Source organism: Delphinapterus leucas, chromosome 2 (assembly GCF_059928025.1).
Source record: "Delphinapterus leucas isolate spDelLeu-1000000601 "Yukka" chromosome 2, BTC_Dleu_Yukka2, whole genome shotgun sequence".
Classification (NCBI taxonomy): Eukaryota; Metazoa; Chordata; class Mammalia; order Artiodactyla; family Monodontidae; genus Delphinapterus; species Delphinapterus leucas.
In genome coordinates, this window is record NC_143130.1 from 47,276,483 (window position 1) to 47,298,178 (window position 21,696).

At 41.1% G+C, this 21,696-nt stretch overlaps 1 protein-coding gene across 16 annotated transcripts in view; it reads left to right on the forward strand.

The window, feature by feature from the left end:
* Positions 1 to 21,487, forward strand: part of CHD2 (chromodomain helicase DNA binding protein 2) — a 141,211-nt gene extending 119,724 nt beyond the window's left edge. For 15 of the 16 annotated variants that reach the window (XM_089906846.1, XM_089906845.1, XM_089906847.1 and 12 more), the window contains 2 exons: positions 12,495 to 12,741; positions 17,870 to 21,487. In XM_089906846.1, the coding sequence (XP_089762972.1) occupies positions 12,495 to 12,741; positions 17,870 to 18,203 (581 nt within the window). In that variant the 3' untranslated portion in view covers positions 18,204 to 21,487. The remainder of the gene's footprint in view (positions 1 to 12,494; positions 12,742 to 17,869) is intronic. The other variant, XM_089906855.1, reaches the window with a different exon arrangement.
* Positions 21,488 to 21,696: the final 209 nt, after the last annotated feature.

Consider the following 21,696-nt stretch of genomic DNA (forward strand, 5'->3'; position numbering starts at 1 on the left):
TTCTTTCTCAGTGAGATGAAGCATGAGACAAAGATCCAAGAGGCTGTTAATTCAAATCTAAGAAGAACATGACCAACATAAATAAGCAAAAGACAAATGAACGACTCAGGGAAACAATTTACATTATATATGACAGTTAAATGATTAAAACTGCTAATATTGAAAAACTCCTTATGAATTGATAACAGAAGGATAACCAAATAGAAAAATGGACAAAGGTTAGGAATAGGGAATTCATTTGGAAGAGGAGATTCAAGTGGCCAGTAGGACACGATGAACAATTGCTGCTAGGGAAATGTACATTAAAGTAACAATAAATTAAACCAATTTCTTACCCATTCAGATCTGCAAAAATTAAAGGGTGAAATGCACACAAGCTGCTAAGAGTGTGAATTGCTACAGTCTTTCCAGAAAATAATCTGAAATATCTAAATACGTAGGCCCTTTTCCTGGGAGTCTGTCCTGTAGTAATGCAAACACATACATGTATGAGGATGCTGTTACAGCCTTATAATGGCAGAAAGCTGGAAATAAATCGCCCATTAATAGAAAAATGGTTAGATGAATAATAGGACATTTGTACTCTATATTATTAGCAGTTGTTAAAAAAATGAGTTGGCTTTATAGGTAAAAAAAAAAATTGGAGGGAAAAAAGAGCAACAGCAACAACAGAATCTCTGTTGTGTGTGTGTTTAACTTTATTGAAGTGAAAATCACATAACGTGAATAAACGTAACCATTTTAAGTGAACAGTTCAGTGGCATTTAGTACATTCACAATGTTGTGCAACCACCACCTAAATCAAGTGCCAAAACACTTTGCTCACCCCAGAGGAAAACAGTTTTCATTCTCCCCTCTCCCCAGCTTCCGACTACCACCAGTCTGTCTTGTGTCTCTATAGATTTACGTATTCTGGATTCTTTGTATTAAAGGAATCCCATGGAATCGTACAATATGTGTCTGACTGCTTTCACTTGGCATCCGGTTTTCAAGGTCCATCCGTGTTGTAGCATGTATCAGTATTTCATTCCTTTTTGTGGCTGAATAATATCCCATTGTATGGTTAGACTAGAATTTGTCTTTTCATTAGTTGACGGATGTTTGGGTTGTTTCTGCTTTTTGGCTATTGTGAATCGTACTGTTGTGCACATTTGTATGCGACTATTTGAGCACCTATTTTCAATTCTTTTAGATGTATACCTAGGAGTGTGGAATTGCTTGGTCATGTGATAATTCTATGTTTAACTTTTTGAGGAACCACCAAGAAAATACCAAGCTGTTTTCTGTTGTATATATTTGAATAATATATTTGTATAAGCATAGAGAAGGATGTGAAAACATACACATACCAGTTACCTTAGGCTGGTAAAAATGTGGACGGATTGGAGGAAATTAATAATTTCTCCATTGTCTGTTACTTCACTGGTTACAATGAGCGTGAATTACTTTTAAAGATAAAAGTAATAAAAAGAAAACATATAGAACAAAAGCTTAAAAGAATATAGTATATACAGAAGCATAGTATAAAATTTTACAGAGAGTCAAGTGTTCCATAATCAAAATGAAGTATACATTTTTTTCTAAACTTCAATGTTAGGATTTCCTTTTTTTTTTTTAAGTACATTCTAATCTTCCAGTAACATTCTCAAACTTCTAGGAAAATTGATTTTCTCCATCTTTTCCTCTTTTTTGGAACACATTAATTATAAGTATTTAAAAATTCTTGACTGTTATTTCTAATATCTGAATTATCGTGAACCATTTGTATTGTATGCTTTTTTTTTTTTTTTCCCCCTTGGTTTTCCGTCATACAGCCCTATCTTTTAGCATGTCTGGTTATTTTTGATTAGATGGTAGGCACTGTGTTTTAAAAATTGTAGAAGCCCCAGATGATGTCACTCTACTCCAGAGAGGATTTATTCTTTCCTCCCCAGGCACATACAGTGGGAGACAGTCATCTTAATCTAGTTCTCGTTTGGTCCCCCTGTTCCTGGGGTTTGGCTATCCAGGGTACTGGACGGAGGGCCTGCTGCACTCTCTGCCCCACCCCATTGGCAGGTCTTAAACTAGGATCTTGGTTTCCTCGGCACCGTGAGACAGCCCTGAACGGCTCTGCTTTTCAGAAGGTATCTAGCTTAGCTTTTTAGCCTCCTGCTCCCTGCAGATTCAGCAAATGTTCTAAGGGAAAACTGGCTGTGTGTTTGCAGTCCCTCAAGTGTCCAGTGTCCCTCTAGCTTAGAAAGACCACCAAAAGCTCTGCCGGTGTCTCTGTTTCTCCAACAGTGATTCTCGGCTGGGAAAAGCCCAGATATTCAGCTTCTTGCCCAGGCTCAGAGTCACAGATCTCCCCAGTGGCTGCAGAAGTCAAGTCAACTATTATTACTTCTGAGGGTTTTTTTTTGCTCTTCGGAATCTTAGTGCTTCTAGTCTTCATTGCTTTGGCTGCTCTTTGATGTCTTTAAGCAGATTATTTTCTGTTTATCTGGTGTTTTCTTATTGTTCTTCGCAGAGTGTAATTCTGTGGCAGCTACTCTGAATTACCTGGAAGCAGAGGTTCCATGTCTTTTAATCTTAAAAATCTTAGTTCAATTAATTGAACACCATTTTATTAGTGGGGGGAGGTAATGACTGTACAAAAAGATGGCTGGGAAATGTTTCCATGTTCTTAGATGTAGTTGTATCAGTTGTACTGATTTTTCTGCTGGGATTAGACTGGTTTTATGTCATTCATATGATGTCACTGATTTTATATTCTGATCCTTTGAAAGGACTCTTCTTATTAAGCTAACTGTAGTCTTTTATTTAAACTTTGGATTTCTCATCCCTCTCCTTAATAGTCAGTACTTCCTAACCAGTTATCTACCCCATGGAGGGTTCAAAAAGAAAGAAAAGCGCCTTTTACTTTCTCTGGAAATAAATGACTTGGCCATCTCCATAGTACCACAGACCTTGACACCCTGTTTGAAGCCTACCTTTCTATTTAGTTTGAAGCCATCTTTAGATGATCCTTTCATGTTGTGAAGGTGTCTCTTTTTGTTGTTTGTTAATTTTTAGGTTGAATAGTCAAAAGTGTTTTACTTCTTGGTTCCCTGGCCTGCTCCACCCTGGGTCAGCAATGAATTTAAGCCACTGGTCGACTATATATTGTTTTAATGGTATAAATTTCTAAGCTACACAGGTTCCTTTATGGTATTATTCTCTGGCTCTGTAAAAAATGCTAGAAGGCCAACAAAATGAGTAGAGATAGTGGCACGTCTTTGATCTTAACAAATTGTAGCTGGAAGATGGATTTCCCATGAGGCCACATAGTTCCTACTAGTTAAGCCTCTGTATTAGTTTCCTGAGACTGTTGTAACAAAGTGTACTACAAACTGGGTGGCTTAAAAGAACAGAAATGTATCCTGTCATAGTTTAGGAGGCAGAACTCTGAAATCAAGGTGTCAGCAGAGTTGGTTCCTTTTGGAGGATCTGAGGGTGAATCTGTTGCACGCCTGTAGCCTGGCTTATACTGCTTACCAGCAAGCCTTGGTGTTGTGGCTGCACTCCTCCAATCTGTTTTTTTTTTTAATTTAATTTTATTTATTTTTTTATACAGCAGGTTCTTATTAGTTATCCATTATATACATATTAGTGTATATATGTCAATCCCAATCTCCCAATTCATCCCCACCCCACCGCTTTTCTCCCTTGGTGTCCATACATTTGTTCTCTACATCTGTGTCTCAATTTCTGCCCTGTAAACCGGTTCATTTGTACCATTTCTCTAGGTTCCACATATATGCGTTAATATACGATATTTGTTTTTCTCTTCCTGACTTACTTCACTCTGTATGACAGTCTCTAGATCCATCCACGTCTCTACAAATGACCCATTTTCGTTCCTTCTTAAGGCTGAGTAATACTCCATTGTATATATGTACCCCATCTTCTTTATCCATTTGTCTGTCGATGGCCATTTAGGTTGCTTCCATGTCCTGACTATTGTAAATAGTGCTGCAGTGAACATTGGGGTGCATGTGTCATTTTGAATTATGGTTTTCTCAGGGCATATGCCCAGTAGTGGGATTGCTGGGTCATATGGTAATTCTATTTTTAGTTTTTTAAGGAACCTCCATACTGTTCTCCATAATGGCTGTATCAATTTACATTCCCACCAACAGTGCAAGAGGGTTCCCTTTTCTCCACACCCTCTCCAGCGTTTGTTGTTTGTAGATTTTCTGATGATGCCAATTCTAACTGGTGTGAGGTGATACCTCATTGTAGTTTTGATTTGCATTTCTCTAATAATCAGTGATGTTGAACAGCTTTTCATGTGCTTCTTGGCCATCTCTGTGTCTTCTTTGGAGAAATGTCTATTTAGGTCTTCTACCCATTTTTAGATTGGGTTGTTTGTTCTTTTAATATTGAGCTGCATGAACTGTTTATATATTTTGGAGATTAATCCTTTGTCCGTTGATTCGTTTGCAAATATTTTCTCCCATTCTGAGGGTTGTCTTTTCATCTTGTTTGTGTTTCCTTTGCTTTGCAAAAGCTTTTAAGTTTCATTAGGTCCCATTTGTTTATTTTGTTTTTATTTCCATTACACTAGGAGGTGGATCAAAAAATACCTTGTTGTGATTTATGTCAAAGAGTACTCTTCCTGTGTTTTTAGAGTTTTATAGTGTCCTGTCTTACATAGGTCTGTAATCCATTTTGAGTTTATTTTTGTGTATGGTGTTAAGGAGTGTTCTAATTTCCTTCTTTTACATGTAGCTGTCCAGTTTTCCCAGGACCGCTTATTGAAGAGAATGTCTTTTCTCCATGGTATATCCTTGCCTCCTTTGTCATAGATTAGCTGACCATAGGTGCATGGGTTTATCTCTGGGCTTTCTATCCTGTTCCATTGATCTGTATTTCTGTTTTTGTGCCAGTACCATATTGTCTTGATTACTATAGCTTTGTAGTATAGTCTGAAGTCAGGGAGTCTGATTCCTCCATCTCTGTTTTTTTCCCTCAATACTGCTTTGGCTATTCGGGGTCTTCTGTGTCTCCATGCAGATTTTAAGATTTTCAGTTCTAGTTCTGTAAAAAATGCCACTGGTAATTTGATAGGGATTGCATTGAATCTGTAGATTGCTTTGGGTAGCATAGTCATTTTCACAATATTGATTCTTCCAATCCAAGAACATGGTATATCTCTCCATCTGTTTGTGTTATCTTTGATTTCTGTCATCAGTGTCTTACAGTTTTTGGCATACAGGTCTTTTACCTCCTTATGTAGGTTTATTCCTAGGTATTTTATTCTATTTGTTGCAGTGGTGAATGGGATTGTTTCCTTAATTTCTCTTTCTGATGTTTCGTTGTTAGTGTATAGGAATGCCAGAGATTTCTGTGCATTAATTTTGTATCCTGCAACTTTACCAAATTCATTGATTAGCTCTAGTAGTTTTCTGGTGGCATCTTTAAGATTCTCTCTGTATAGTATCATGTCATCGGCAAACAGTGACAGTTTTACTTCTTTTTCGATTTGTATTCCTTTTTTTTCTTTTTCTTCTCTGATTGCCGTGGCCAGGACTTCCAAAACTATGTTGACTAATAGTGGCGGGAGTGGACATCCTTGTCTTGTTCCTGATCTTAGAGGAGATGCCTCCAGTTTTTCACCATTGAGAATGATGTTTGCTGTGGGTTTGTCATATATGGCCTTTATTATGTTGAGGTAGTTTCCCTCTATGCCCAGTTTCTGGAGAGTTTTTTTTATCATAAATGGGTGTTGAATTTTGTCAAAAGCTTTTTCTGCATCTATTGAGATGATCATACGGTTGTTTTTGTTCTTTTTTTACATCTTTATTGGAGTATAATTGCTTTACAATGGTGTGTTAGTTTCTGCTTTATAACAAAGTGAATCAGTTATACATATACATATGTTCCCATATCTCTTCCCTCTTGCATCTCCCTCCCTCCCACCCTCCCTATCCCACCCCTCTAGGTGGTCACAGAGCACCGAGCTGATCTCCCTGTGCTATGCGGCTGCTTCCCACTAGCTATCTACCTTACGTTTGTTAGTGTATATATGTCCATGCCACTCTCTCGCTTTGTCACAGCTTCCCCTTCCCCTTCCCCATATCCTCAAGTCCATTCTCTAGTAGGTCTGTGTCTTTATTCCTGTCTTACCCCTAGGTTCTTCATGACATTTTTTTTTCTTAAATTCCATATATATGTGTTAGCATACGGTATTTGTCTTTCTCTTTCTGACTTACTTCACTCTGTATGACAGACTCTAGGTCCATCCAGCTCATTACAAATAGCTCAATTTTGTTTCTTTTTATGACTGAGTAATATTCCATTGTATAGGTGTGCCACATCTTCATTTATTTATTTATTTATTTTTAACATCTTTACTGGGGTATGATTGCTTTACAATGGTGTGTTAGTTTCTGCTTTATAACAAAGTGAATCAGTTATACATATACATATGTTCCCATATCTCTTCCCTCTTCGTCTCCCTCCCTCCCACCCTCCCTATCCCACCCCTCCAGGCGGTCACAGAGCACCGAGCTGATCTCCCTGTGCTATGCAGCTGCTTCCCACTAGCTATCTGCCTTACGTTTGCTAGTGTATATATGTCCATGCCACTCTCTTGCTTTGTCACAGCTTCCCCTTCCCCTTCCCCATATCCTCAAGTCCGTTCTCTAGTAGGTCTGTGTCTTTATTCCTGTCTTACCCCTAGGTTCTTCATGACATTTTTTTTCCCCTTAAATTCCATATATATGTGTTAGCATACGGTATTTGTCTTTCTTTTTCTGATTTACTTCACTCTGTATGACAGACTCTAGGTCTATCCACCTCATTACAAATAGCTCAATTTCGTTTCTTTTTATGGCTGAGTAATATTCCATTGTATATATGTGCCACATCTTCTTTATCCATTCATCCGATGATGGGCACTTAGGTTGTTTCCATCTCCGGGCTATTGTAAATAGAGCTGCAGTGAACATTTTGGTACATGACTCTTTTTGAATTACGGTTTTCTCAGGGTATATGCCCAGTAGTGGGATTGCTGGGTCATATGGTAGTTCCATTTTGTAGTTTTTTAAGGAACCTCCATACTGTTCTCCATAGTGGCTGTACCAGTTCACATTCCCACCAGCAGTGCAAGAGTGTTCCCTTTTCTCCACACCCTGTCCAGCATTTATGGTTTCTAGATTTTTTGATGATGGCCATTCTGACTGGTGTGAGGTGATATCTCATTGTAGTTTTGATTTGCATTTCTCTAATGATTAATGATGTTGAGCATTCTTTCATGTGTTTGTTGGCAGTCTGTATATCTTCTTTGGAGAAATGTCTATTTAGGTCTTCTGCCCATTTTTGGATTGGGTTGTTTGTTCTTTGTTATTGAGCTGCATTAGCTGCTTGTAAATTTTGGAGATGAATCCTTTATCAGTTGTTTCATTTGCAAATATTTTCTCCCATTCTGAGGGTTGTCTTTTGGTCTTGTTTATTGTTTATGGTTTCCTTTACTGCGCAGAAGCTTTTAAGTTTCATTAGGTCCCATTTGTTTACTTTTGTTTTTATTTCCATTTCTCTAGGAGGTGGGTCAAAAAGGATCTTGCTGTGATTTATGTCATAGAGTGTTCTGCCTATGTTTTCCTCTAAGAGTTTGATAGTTTCTGGCCTTACATTTAGGTCTTTAATCCATTTTGAGCTTATTTTTGTGTAAGGTGTTATGGTATTAGATCACTCCCTAACACCATACTCATACTTTTGCATGTACCTGTCCAGTTTTCCCAGCACCACTTATCGAAGAGGCTGTCCTTTCTCCACTGTACATTCCTGCCTCCTTTATCAAAGATAAGGCGACCATATGTGCGTGGGTTTATCCCTGGGCTTTCTATCCTGTTCCATTGATCTATATTTCTGCTTTTGTGCCAGTACCATACTGTCTTGATTACTGTAGCTTTGTGGTATATAGTCTGAAGTCAGGGAGCCTGATTCCTCCAGCTCCGTTTTTCGTTCTCAAGATTGCTTTGGCTCTTCGGGGTCTTTTGTGTTTCCATACAAATTGTGAAATTTTTTGTTCTAGTTCTGTGAAAAATGCCAGTGGTAGTTTGATAGGGATTGCATTGAATCTGTAGATTGCTTTGGGTAGTAGAGTCATTTTCACAATGTTGATTCTTCCAATCCAAGAACATGGTATATCTCTCCATCTATTTGTATCATCTTTAATTTCTTTCATCAGTGTCTTATAATTTTCTGCATGCAGGTCTTTTGTCTCCTTAGGTAGGTTTATTCCTAGATATTTTATTCTTTTTGTTGCAATGGTAAATGGGAGTGTTTTCTTGATTTCACGTTCAGATTTTTCATCATTAGTGTATAGGAATGCCAGAGATTTCTGTGCATTAATTTTGTATCCTGCTACTTTACCAAATTCATTGATTAGCTCTAGTAGTTTTCTGGTAGCATCTTTAGGATTCTCTGTGTATAGTATCATGTCATCTGCAAACAGTGACAGCTTTACTTCTTCTTTTCCGATTTGGATTCCTTTTATTTCCTTTTCTTCTCTGATTGCTGTGGCTAAAACTTCCAAAACTATGTTGAATAAGAGTGGTGAGAGTGGGCAACCTTGTCTTGTTCCTGATCTTAGTGGAAATGCTTTCAGTTTTTTACCATTGAGGACCATGTTGGCTGTGGGTTTGTCATATATGGCCTTTATTATGTTGAGGAAAGTTCCCTCTGTGCCTACTCTCTGCAGGGTTTTTATCATAAATGGGTGTTGAATTTTGTCGAAAGCTTTCTCTGCATCTGTTGAGATGATCATATGGTTTTTCTCCTTCAATTTGTTAATATGGTGTATCACATTGATTGATTTGCGTATATTGAAGAATCCTCGCATCCCTGGGATAAACCCCACTTGATCATGGTGTATGATCCTTTTAATGTGCTGTTGGATTCTGTTTACTAGTATTTTGTTGAGGATTTTTGTATCTATGTTCATCAGTGATATTGGCCTGTAGTTTTCTTTCTTTGTGACATCCTTGTCTGGTTTTGGTATCAGGGTGATGGTGGCCTCGTAGAATGAGTTTGGGAGTGTTCCTCCCTCTGCTATATTTTGGAAGAGTTTGAGAAGGATAGGTGTTAGCTCTTCTCCAAACGTTTGATAGAATTCGCCTGTGAAGCCATCTGGTCCTGGGCTTTTGTTTGTTGGAAGATTTTTAATCATAGTTTCAATTTCAGTGCTTGTGATTGGTCTGTTCATATTTTCTATTTCTTCCTGATTCAGTCTTGGCAGGTTGTGCATTTCTAAGAATTTGTCCATTTCTTCCAGGTTGTCCATTTTATTGGCATAGAATTGCTTGTAGTAACCTCTCATGATATTTTGTATTTCTGCAGTGTCAGTTGTTACTTCTCCTTTTTTATTTCTAATTCTATTGATCTGAGTCTTCTCCCTTTTTTTCTTGATGAGTCTGGCTAATGGTTCATCAATTTTGTTTATCTTCTCAAAGAACCAGCTTTTAGTTTTATTGATCTTTGCTATCGTTCCCTTTCTGATGTGATCTTTATGATCTCTTTCCTTCTGCTAACTTTGGGGTTTTTTTGTTCTTCTTCCTCTAATTGCTTGAGGTGCAAGGTTAGGTTGTTTATTCGAGATGTTTCCTGTTTCTTAAGGTAGGATTGTATTGCTGTAAACTTCCCTCTTAGAACTGCTTTTGCTGCATCCCATAGGTTTTGGGTGGTCGTGTCTCCATTGTCATTTGTTTCTAGGTATTTTTTGATTTCCTCTTTGATTTCTCCAGGGATCACTTCGTTATTAAGTAGTGTATTGTTTAGCCTCCATGTGTTTGTATTTTTTACAGATATTTTCTGGTTATTGATATCTAGTCTCATAGCATTGTGGTCGGAAAAGATACTTGATACAATTTCAATTTTCTTAAATTTACCGAGGCTTGATTTGTGACCCAAGATATGATCTATCCTCGAGAATGTTCCATGAGCACTTGAGAAAAATGTGTATTCTGTTGTTTTTAGATGGAATGTCCTATAAATACCAATTAAGTCCATCTTGTTTAATGTATCATTTAAAGCTTGTGTTTCCTTATTTATTTTCATTTTGGATGATCTGTCCATTGGTGAAAATGGGGTGTTAAAGTCCCCTACTATGAATTTGTTACTGTCGATTTCCCCTTTTATGGCTGTTAGTATTTGCATTATGTATTGAGGTGCTCCTATGTCGGGTGCATAAATATTTACAATTGTTATATCTTCTTCTTGGATTGATCCCTTGATCATTATGTAGTGTCCTTTTTTGTCTCTTCTAATAGTTTTTATTTTAAAGTCTATTTTGTCTGATACGAGAATTGCTACTCCAGCTTTCTTTGGTTTCCATTTGCGTGGAATATCTTTTCCCATCCCCTTACTTTCAGTCTGTATGTGTCTCTAGATCTGAAGTGGGTCTCTTGTAGACAGCATATATATGGGTCTTGTTTTTGTATCCATTCAGCCAGTCTGTGTCTTTTGGTGGGAGCATTTAGTCCATTTACATTTAAGGTAATTATCAATATGTATGTTCCTATTCCCCTTTTCTTAATTGTTTTGGGATTGTTATTGTAGGTCTTTTCCTTCTCTTGTGTTTCTTGCCTAGAGAAGTTCCTTTAGCATTTGTTGTAAAGCTGGTTTGGTGGTGCTGAATTCTCTCAGCTTTTGCTTGTCTGTAAAGGTTTTAATTTCTCCATCAAATCTGAATGAGATCCTTGCTGAGTAGAGTAATCTTGGTTGTAGGTTCTTCCCTTTCATCACTTTAAATATGTCTTGCCACTCCCTTCTGGCTTGTAGAGTTTCCACTGAGAAATCAGCTGTTAACCTTATGGGAGTTCCCTTGTATGTTGTCATTTTTCCCTTGCTGCTTTCAATAATTTTTCGTTGTCTTTAATTTTTGCCAATTTGATTACTATGTGTCTCGGCGTGTTCCTCCTCGGGTTTATCCTGTATGGGACTCTCTGCGCTTCCTGGACTTGGGTGGCTATTTCCTTTCCCATGTTAGGGAAGTTTTCGACTGTAATCTCTTCATATATTTTCTTGGGTCCTTTCTCTCTCTGTTTTCCTTCTGGGACCCCTATAATGTGAATGTTGTTGCATTTAATGTTGTCCCAGTGGTCTTTTAGCTGTCTTCATTTCTTTTCATTCTTTTTTCTTTGTTCTGTTCTGCAGCAGTGAATTCCACCATTCTGTCTTCCAGGTCACTTATCTGTTCTTCTGCCTCAGTTATTCTGCTATTGATTTCTTCTATTGTAGTTTTCATTTCAGTTATTTTATTGTTCATCTCTGTTTGTTTGTTCTTTAATTCTTCTAGGTCTTTTTTAAACATTTCTTGCATCTTCTCGATCTTTGCTTCCATTCTTTTTCCAAGGTCCTGGATAATAATAACTATCATTATTCTGAATTCTTTTTCTGGAAGTTTGCCTATCTCCACTTCATTTAGTTGTTTTTCTGGGGTTTTATCTTGTTCCTTCATCTGGTACATAGCCCTCTGCCTTTTCATCCTGTCTATCTTACTGTGAATGTCTCTCCATTCTCTGTCTTCATCTCTCCATGGCCTTCCTCTCTGTGTCTCTTTCTCCCAAATCTCCCTACACCTTTCTCTTAACAGGATCTATCATTGGATTTAGGGCCCACTGTAAATCCAAGATGATCTCAACTCAAGATCCATCATTACAACTTCAGAGACCCTATTTTCAAGTAAAGACACAGTCAGAGGTTCTAAGTGGACATACATTTTGGAGACCACATTTCAATGCAGCATAGCCTCCTTTCCTCTACTTCTGTGTCTTCAGTGCCTTTTTGGATTCAGATACGTGTGATTCTTCTCCTCAGGGGAAAAGGGAGGCTTACTGAAGCTAAAACAAATTTCAGTTTGGCTCTATCCTTGAGAGTTACAGAATCCAGAGTTAGAGCAATCACTTTTTACAGGAGGAGTGCCATTCTTTTGGTGTGGGCTAAGGAAGAAGACTAGAATCAGTAGATATAGTCTGGAAAGATTTTCAGGAACCCGGCACAGCTGATGGTACCCGCAGGTAAATAAACCTTAGATGTGTAAATGGAGGGTATTACCTTGTGACTGTGAAACTCAGCAGTGCCTTTTTCCAAATTAATGTTTGGTGTGGGTTTTTTTTGTTGTTGTTGTTTCTTTTAGTGAAATCTCATTTTAAGGGTAAGCCCCAGGTTGGAAGTTAAGCAGGTGTAGAAAATGAAAAACAGTAAAAAAGAAAGAAAGAAAGAAAGAAAGAAAATGAAAAACAGTGGTTCTTAAATTTCAGAAGGAGAAAGGTGAATTTTCTTTTTCCTTAAAATTTTGGGGAAAGAATTTTGGGCTCATTACTTGTATGATAACCAGCAGCAAAAAGGTCAAGAAGGAAGAAGTGTAGTGTTTGTAACATGTGTCAGGCCTTTTCAGTTTAAACTTTAGTGGAAGTGAAATGCAGCCAGTTCTTGGAATCATGAGATCATTATTTCTCTTTCTGCAGATCGAGGCGACTGGCAGAGGGAAAGAAAGTTCAACTATGGTGGTGGCAATAACAATCCACCCTGGGGTGGTGACAGGCACCATCAGTATGAGCAGCACTGGTACAAGGACCACCATTATGGGGACCGGCGACACATGGATGCCCACCGTTCAGGGAACTACCGACCCAACAACCTGTCCAGAAAGAGACCTTATGACCAGTACAGCAGTGACCGAGACCACCGGGGACACAGGGATTATTATGACCGGTATGCAGAGGGCCCTCAGACACCAGGCACTGACTGACCTCTGCCAGGGGCTTACTATTTATAGGTGGAGAGACAAGCAACAGAAACTTCATGTATTTATCCATCAGATGCTCATTCTTACACGTGCCAGGCATGGTCCCAAGTCTGATGCTGTGTTTCTGCCATCAAGGCATCTTCAGAATGTTGGGGAGAAATCATGATGTAGGCAGCTGACATTGTGTGCTGAGTGGACGGTTGAAAGAATGGATTTTTGAATTTTTCCTGAGGGCTGAGGAAGAGGGGAGGCTGGTGATTCTTGGTTTGGGCCCTGGAGAGTCAGCTAAGCAGAGAGAGGTGGACTAGGCATCACAGGCCCAGGCCAAGGATAGGCCCCCAGGAAGGGATGCCCAGAAGATGAACAGGTTGGATGTGGGGGTGGGGCTTGAATGCCAAGTTACAGGTTTTACGTTTTATTTTCCGGGCCAAGGAGCCATTTATGGTTTCATCATCACCCTTGTGCAGGGGGAGTTTTCTGCCGTCCTCTGAGGAAATCTAGAGAAGTGGTAGCCATTAAGTATCAGAGTCTGCAACCAAAATGATTAAGCTCTGTGCTATGGTGTCGGCCACGCTAGGCCGACCACTAGCTTGTGGTCCTTTCATGCTAGGAGCCCACAGTTTAGCGGTCAAAGCCTTTTGAAGTTGTCCCTTCTCTACAACTATATAATATCATGATATGATGGGCCAAGGTTTTGTGAGAGCAGCTGTGAGAGTTAGCACTAAGTACAGGAAGGGCTGAAGAGGTTTTATCTATTCTTCTTAATTTCAGGACTTAGCTGTATTTTAGCTTCCTAGCAACTTTGGTTTCCCCTAGGCTAAAGACATGCTTTGACTGCACCTTGAAATTAATATAGGAAAATTTCATATAAACATCTCCGTGTCCTGCCTTCTTTTGGAGGATCTGGTAATACCAGGCTGCTTTAGCACAGCAGCTGTGGCCGAGTAGCAGCAGCCTCTGTTAGGAGGGGTCTGTACCCCTCACCCCCCACCCTTCTATACCATCTTGTCTGACTCCAGTGGGCATTTGCCCTACATTCTTTTGTGTAGATCTGTATTTCCACTTTGTATCATTTCTCTTCTGCCTGGAGGACTTTTGTTTTAGTGTGGGTCTGCTGGTGATAAGTTCTTTTAGCATTTGTATGTCTGAGGAAATCTTTATTTTGTCTTCACTTATGAAAGATATTTTCTTTTGGGTATAAATTTATAGATTGACACTTCCTTTCAGTACTTTAAAGATGTTCCTCTATTCTCTACTTGTATTGTTTCTGATGAAAAATCTGTCATCTTTATCTTTACTCCTCTTTACATAATATGTCTTTTTCTTCATCACTGGTTTTTAGCAATTTGATTATAACGTGCCATGGTATATTTTTCCTTATGTTTCTTGTGCTTGGGAATTCTTGGATCTGCACCTTTATCATTTTATCAGATTTGGAAAATTTTTTACCATTATTTCTTCAAATACTTTTTTCTGTTCCCTCACTCTCCTTTGAAGATTTCAGTTACACCTGTGGTAGGCTGCTTGAATTTGTCTCACAGCTTACTGATGCTAGGTTTATTTTTTTTAATTCTGTTTTCTCTGTTTCATTTGGAAAGTTTCTATTGCTTTGTCTTCAGGTTCACTAATATTGTCTTTTTCAATGTCTCATCTGCCTCGAGGCCCATTTATTGATAGTATATTTTGTATTTCTTACATTGTAGTTTTATCTCTAGAAGTTGCATTTGGGTCCTTTTTTTTAATCCTCCATGTCTCTCTTTGACCTTTTGAAACCTGGTATACAGTTTCAACATGGTATTTCTATCCTTGTCTGCTAATTCTATGATTTGGGTCAGTTTCAGTTGATTGATTTATTGCCTCATTATGGGTCTTATTTTCCTGGTTCTCTTCTTTTTCATATTCTTCTCCATTACAGTTTATTACAGGATGTTGAATATAGTTCCTTGTGCTATACAGTAGGACCTTCTTGTTTATCTCTTTTATATATTGTAGTTTGTATCTGCTAATTCCAAACTCCTAATTTATTCCTCCCCCACATATTTTCCCCTTTGGTAACCATAAGTTTGTTCTCTGTGTCTGTGAGTCTCTGTCTGCTTTGTAAATGAGTTCCTTTGTATCATTTTTTAGACTCCACATATGAATGATACACGGTGTTTGTCTTTCTCTGTCTGACTTAACTTCACGTAGTATGATCTCTGGGTCCATCCATGTTGCAGCAAAATGACATTATTTCATTCTTTTTAATGGCTGAGTAGTATTTCATTGTGTGTATGTACCACATCTTCTTTGTCCATTCATCTGTCAGCGGACATTTAGGTTGTTTCCATGTCCTGGCTATTGTAACTAGTCCTGCTATGAACATAGAGGTGCATGTTTCTTTCTGAGTTATAGTTTTGTCCAGATATATGTGCAGCAGTGAGATTGCTGGATCGCACGGCAACTCCTATATTTAGTTTTTTAAGGAACCTCCTCTGTACTGTTTTCCATAGTGGCTGTACCAACTTAAATTCAGTTGCAGGATTCCCTTTTCTCCACTCCTCTCCAGCATTTGTTACTTGTAGACTTTTTATTGATGGCCATTCTGACCGGAGTAAGGTGATACCTTATTATAGTTTCGATTTGCATTTCTCTGATAATTAGCGATGTTGAGCATCTTTTCATGTGCCTATTGGCCATCTGTGTGTCTTCTTTGGAGGAATGTCTGTTTGGTTCTTCTGCCCATTTTTTGATTGGGTTGTTTGTTTTTTTTGTTATTGAGTTGTATGAGCTGTTTGTATATTTTGGAAATTAACTCCTTGTCAGTTGCATTGTTTGCTAATATTTTCTCCCATTCCATAGGTTGTCTTTTCGTTTTGTTTATGGTTTCCTTTGCTATGCAAAAGCTTATAAGTTTGATTAGGTCCCATTTGTTTATTTTTGCTATTATTTCTCTATGCCGGGTAGTTTTTGATTAGATACCTAGTTAAGTGTCGGACATTTTTGTATTCCTATAAACGTTCTGGAGCTTTGTTATGAAACACAGTTAGGTTACTTGGAAACAGTTTGATTCTTTCAGATCTTGTCGTTAGGATTTGTTAGGCAGAACTGGAGCAGTGCTCAGGCAAAGGCTCATGATTTCCCAGCACTGAGGCCAGGACCCTCCTGGTACTCTACCAGTGCCCCTTGGATCTTGAGGTTTCCCTATCTGGCTGGTGAGAAGAGAACAGGCACTGTTCCAACTCTGTATGAGCACAGAGCACTGGCATCTCATCCTTCTCAGTGTTTTTTTCTCCTGGCCTTTGGGTAGTTTCCTCACATATACACCCTGAGCGGTATCCAGCTGAACACTCGAGGGGGAACCTTTGCTGGTCTTTGAACTTCTTTCGCTTTGTAGAACTCTTCTCTTGCACTCTACACTTTGAACACCCCCACCCCAACGCAGGAAGTCTGGGCTTCTCCTGAGCCGGTGCTTGTAAGTCTTATCTCATTAGTTTCTCTTCCCGTAGGGATTGCGGTTCTTTGTTATGTGACATCTGGTGTCTTGAAGACCATTGTTCCATACATTTTGTCCCTTTCTGATTGTTTCAGCAGGAGAGTAAGTGTAGCCCCTGTTACTCCATCTTGGCTGGAACATGGACAGTCTCTCTCTTTCCCTCCCTTCCTTCCTCCCTTCCCCTCTCCCTCTCCCTCCCTTTCTTTTATTCAGGTGAAATTCACATAACATAAATTAATTATTTTAAAGTGAACAATTCAGAGGCATTTAGTACATTCACTATGTTGTGCAAGCACCACCTCTGTCAAGTTGCAAAACACTTCCGTGACCCCAGAGAGAACTCTGTAACCACTAAGTAGTCACTCTCCATTCTTCTCTCTCCCTAGCCCCTGGCAACCACCAATCTTCTTCATTCTGTTTCTGTGGACTTACTTAGTCTTGATAGTTTGCATAAATGGAATCATACAGTATGTGGCCTTTTGTGACTGGCATTTTTGACATTTACCATAATGTTTTAGAGGTTCATCCACATCGTAGCATGTATCAGTACTTCATTTCTTTTCATGGGTGAATAATGTTCCAGTGTATGTACATGCTAAATTTTGTTTATCCATTCATCCATCGATAGGCATTAGAGTTTTTCCACCTTTTGGCTCTTGTGAATAGTGCTACTGTGAACATGGTGTATAAGTGTTTGTTTGAATATCTGTTTTCAGTGCTTTTGGGGTATATACCTAGGATTGGAATTGTTAGTCAGTGGCAGTCCTATGTTTAACTTTTAAGGAACCACCAAAATGTTTTCTACTGCAGCTGACCTATTTTACATTCCAACCAGCTATGTGTTAGAATTGCAATTTTCCCACATTTTCACCAACATTTATCTTTAGTGTTTTCAATGTCGCCATCCTAATGGGTATGACATGGTATCTCATGGTAGTTTTGATTTGCATTTCCCTGGTGATTAATGCCCATTAACGATGTTGAACATCTTTTCATGTGCTTAGTAGCCATTTGTGTATCTCCTTTGGAGAGATGTCTTTTCAGCTCCTTTGCCCATTTTTGAGTTGCATTGTTTGTCTTTTTGTTGTTGACTTATACAGATTCTCTGTTAATAGTATAACAAGCAGTTTGCCATGGTCCTGACTAAAAATTTTAATATTCTTCACATTGAGTACGTGTTAAAATAATTTAATTAACCCTACACTTATTGTTGCATATTAGGTTATAATTTTTGTTGTTACTAATAACTTACAAAATAATTTCTGTGGCTCTTTTTCTCCTGGGCTGGGTCGAGGAACATGAGGATGTTTGTAGATCTTGCCAGTTTTCCTGAAGGGAATGTGAGTTTACAAAGCCATCAGTGACTCAAGTGTGTACTTGTTTCACTGCAGACCTGATGAGGCTTATGTCATTTCATAGGCTGTGTTTTGCCAATAAGTATAAAATAGCCCTTTGTTACTACTTTAGTTTTGTTTTTTTCGATTCCTAGTAATGTAAGTATTTGCATCTGAGTTTCTGGAAGCGTCCTTAAATATGAGTGCATGAGGAAGAGCCAGTGGATGACGGAGGAGGGGTGGGAATCCGGCTTTGGTCTCCAGCTGATCCTTGCATCTCTGTTTCAGGCACCATCACGACTCCAAACGGAGGCGATCCGATGAATTCAGGCCTCAAAATTACCACCAGCAGGATTTCCGACGAATGTCTGATCACCGCCCCCCTATGGGCTACCACGGCCAGGGACCCTCGGACCATCACCGCTCTTTCCACACAGACAAATTGGGGGAGTATAAACAGCCCCTTCCCCCGCTGCACCCCGCAGTCTCAGATCCTCGCTCGCCCCCTTCTCAGAAATCTCCTCACGATTCCAAGTCACCCCTGGATCATCGGTCTCCTTTGGAGAGATCACTAGAACAGAAAAACAACCCAGATTATAACTGGAATGTTAGAAAAACATAAAGGACAGCTTGGAAAGAAGGGGAGTGCAAGAGTCATTAAGCACCTGGATGTTTTTGGTCTGATCCACAGGAGCCAGTTACCTAGACCAGTGATGGCGTTTCTGGACACGCTGCTGCTGTCAGCTTGCCGCTGAAGGAGCACTTCAGGGAGTGGGGGGCCTTTCGCTCGGTCCAGCTTTGATTTGGGTCACCACTCCCGCACTTGGGCACCCCATCCCATTCCAGCCTTGTCCTGGCCTCCCACTTTGATGGGTGCTAGGAGGAAGAGGTGACGTTTTGTCTACCAGCTTCACGGGCTGTTCCCCAGTGAAGGAAGAAAGGATCTTAGAGTCGTGAATGTTTTATCACCAGGGCTGGCGCGCCCTGGACCTCGGCGCGTGGTCGGGGAAGGCGCGTGTGCACGAAGGCTGCTGGGACCTGCTGGACAGCACGGGGTTTGGTTCACCATGACGTGACGGATGCTGCTGTTGGGGAGCGGGGCGCGGGGGCGAGCGGGTGGGGTCTCGCATCATAGGACTTGAAGGGGAGCAGGTACCCCCCTCAAACGTGTTCTTGGGAGAAGTGACACTCGGCCTCATCATGTGACACCTGTGTGGTGCTGGGGGCGTGGGGGACTGAGGGGGGGACACTTCCACAGCGGCCGCTTCCCCACCAACACTAAGTTTTCCCACACTGTACATTTCAAAGCTTTGGTCTCCCAGGTGGGCCTCGCTTGCCCCCTGTGCCAGGGAACGTAGGGCCTGTGCAGCTGACTTCTGAGGACTGTGAGTCGGGCAGCATTGAAGTGGGCGTGGGTCCTGTTTGGTTGGGAGTGGGCTGCACACAGGGCAGGCGGGGTGAGGGCTGGGTGTGTGTGGCCAGGGCACGGGAATCCCTGGTGGATTCTGATTCCTGGGATGAGTGATAACGGTCCTGGGCCTGGCGAGGAGGGGGCCGAGGGAGCAGGCCTGCTGACGAGCTGGTTGCTGGCAGCACCAGGGCGGGCTGCTGGGGAGGGGCGGACGGGTTTCCCAGCCTGGGGGTTGGTAGTGCGGCAAGTTGGGGAGGGCCAGCGTGGCAGCTGGTCACCATCCGCAGCTGTGTCGGGAGTTGCCTTCGCCCAGCTTGAAGAGGTAAGATTCCGCAGAGTCATACATCTCCTGCCGCTCATGTGGTGGGTGGACAGACACAAGTTGCCTGTGGTGAACACGTTTCCACTGCTAGTTAGAGATCATTAGAATTGAACTCAGTATCTTTTAGAACGAAATCAAGTTAAGTGTAAACCTCAGTTCATTTTTTTTTTTTTTTTCCAAAACAGGAAACATCCAAGGACAGGGTAACTGAGCGTAGATAGAGAGAGTCAGACTAGAGTTGAATTGAGTCAGGATGGGAGGCAAGTTGGTTCCATTCGTTAAGGAGGCGCCTTTCATTTTACTGGTTCTGGGGCCTTCCGTTCTGTTCACTTTAAATATAACTTGCCAGTAGTTGTTAGAGTATCCAAAGGCCTTTCTAGATGGAGACAGAATAACTGACTTGAACATACAGTGTGCCTATACGTGTCCAGGCTCAGAGCTGCTGGAAACCCTTCCATTGGGCATATACAGGGTTGAACTCCCCACACTAACCCGAGGGGACTTCATAGAATCATTATCACTTACATGCTGGTATCCTGGGCAGCACCATTAATGCCTTTACTGTTGCCTCACCAGTGAAGCAGAGGTGGCTGTGGGGGGCCGTCACACTCTGCTTCCCAGAGCGTCCTTGGGCTCGCCTGTGCTGAGGTCCACATGAGAGTCTGGGTTCGCACAGCTCGTGAGGGGAGCTCAGTGGGCCCACCACCTCCTGATCTAGTTCTCCTCCTGATACGTGGCGTCGTTCACCCTGGGCTTGTACGACACGTGCCCGGAGCACAGTCCCAAGGGACCACAGTGGAGCCCCCGGCCACCGTCACCCCAGTGAGGACGTGTGAGACTGCTCCGTGGGGGAAGATAGGAACTCATGCCTCTGCTTTGGCCACGGGTTGGGCTCCTTGCCAACAGTACTGACACTACCTGTGTTTGTGTTGCTCAGGCCAAAGGGGACGGGCAGCCTGGCTTGCAGATCCTTGAGCCATCCGCGGGCCCTGGAGGTGGGCAGGGTGGGCCCCAGCACGGCTTCCCCTGTGGGAAGTTGGGTCGTATCCTTTCAGTTAGAGGAGGCCAGGAGGAGGAATTGGAGGGCCTGCATTTCAATGCTCATCAAGGTTTTTTTGGTTTTTTTTCCCCTGAAGTTGTTGGTAGGAGATGTGAGTTATTCCCAAAGATGTCTCATCATGAGGAAAAAGGAACTTCCTTTTGTTCACATTCAGGATTTTTAGTGCCATATGATGTAGCAAAAGGCAGTGTCAGCCAGGTCAGTGTTAAATTGATTATGAAAGGTACAGTATCCCCATAAAAGCATCTATTTTAGGTGTCGGAGTATGTTTGAAGGGTGGGTTAGGAGAAAGGAGGCATTTCCTCATTGTCCTAAATCAGTATGAATACTGTATGCTTATATCAAAACCAGAAATTTGCACAGGTAGGAATTCTCTCACTTGTGGATGGGAGAAGCTGCCCCTGGAATCTGTGAGGATGGTATTCCGTGGAGCCTAGCTTTGAAAGATTTAGTTATTAGGTAGAAAGAGCAGGGGCTGAGGAAGAGGGAAGTTGAACAGAAACCCGGATTCACGTGTATGTCCTAGTCCTGTCAGAGGACACGGTAACTCCAGACTCGTCCCCGCCATCTGTCGCTGGCCCCGGGCTCCCCTTCCTTTTAGGCATTCCTTAACGCTCTTTGATGGGTACCCAGAACACTTCTCACGTCCTGCTGCAGACACTCTAGCCTGATGTCTGAGAGCCGCATCAGGGTGCGCGGTGCAAACACGATTCAGTTATGAATTCACACAGTGACACTGAAATCTTACAGACCAAAACCAGTGGGTCAGCAGGAGCGGTGGCCCGGGGCCCAGCGCCAGCGCTCGCTCCTCTGGCTCATCCGAGGGCTGCCGTGTCGGGCGAGGAGAGCCAGGCCAAGGGTCCAGGCTGCTTTAGTCCATCTGTATCCCACTCGGTTGGGGCCAGATGGTTTTTCTTTATTGTAAAATTGTGGACTTTTAAAACCTGTTGACTAAACAGTAATTAATTTATATTTGTGAAAAATGCCACTGTCCTAGTGATTTCTGATGTAAATAATGTTGTTTATATAGTATGTATTAAATTTTCCTACATTGTAAAACTGCTGTACTTTTGATTCTTGTATATTAAAAAGTGTTACTAAGGATTTTTAGAATTGGGCGAACACGTTGCATTGCATTGGCGTGACCTGCGACTGTGCATGCCTCCTCGTCTCCCTTCCCTTGGTTGCTGGGTCATCAAGATTGACAGCTTGCGAAATGGAGCCTTTTAAAGTTGCGTCTCTTCCCCCTACCCAGGCCCAGTTGTGTTGTCGGGTCCAGGTCCTTTCACCACACGTTCTAGATTTTCTCTGAGTAGCTGAGG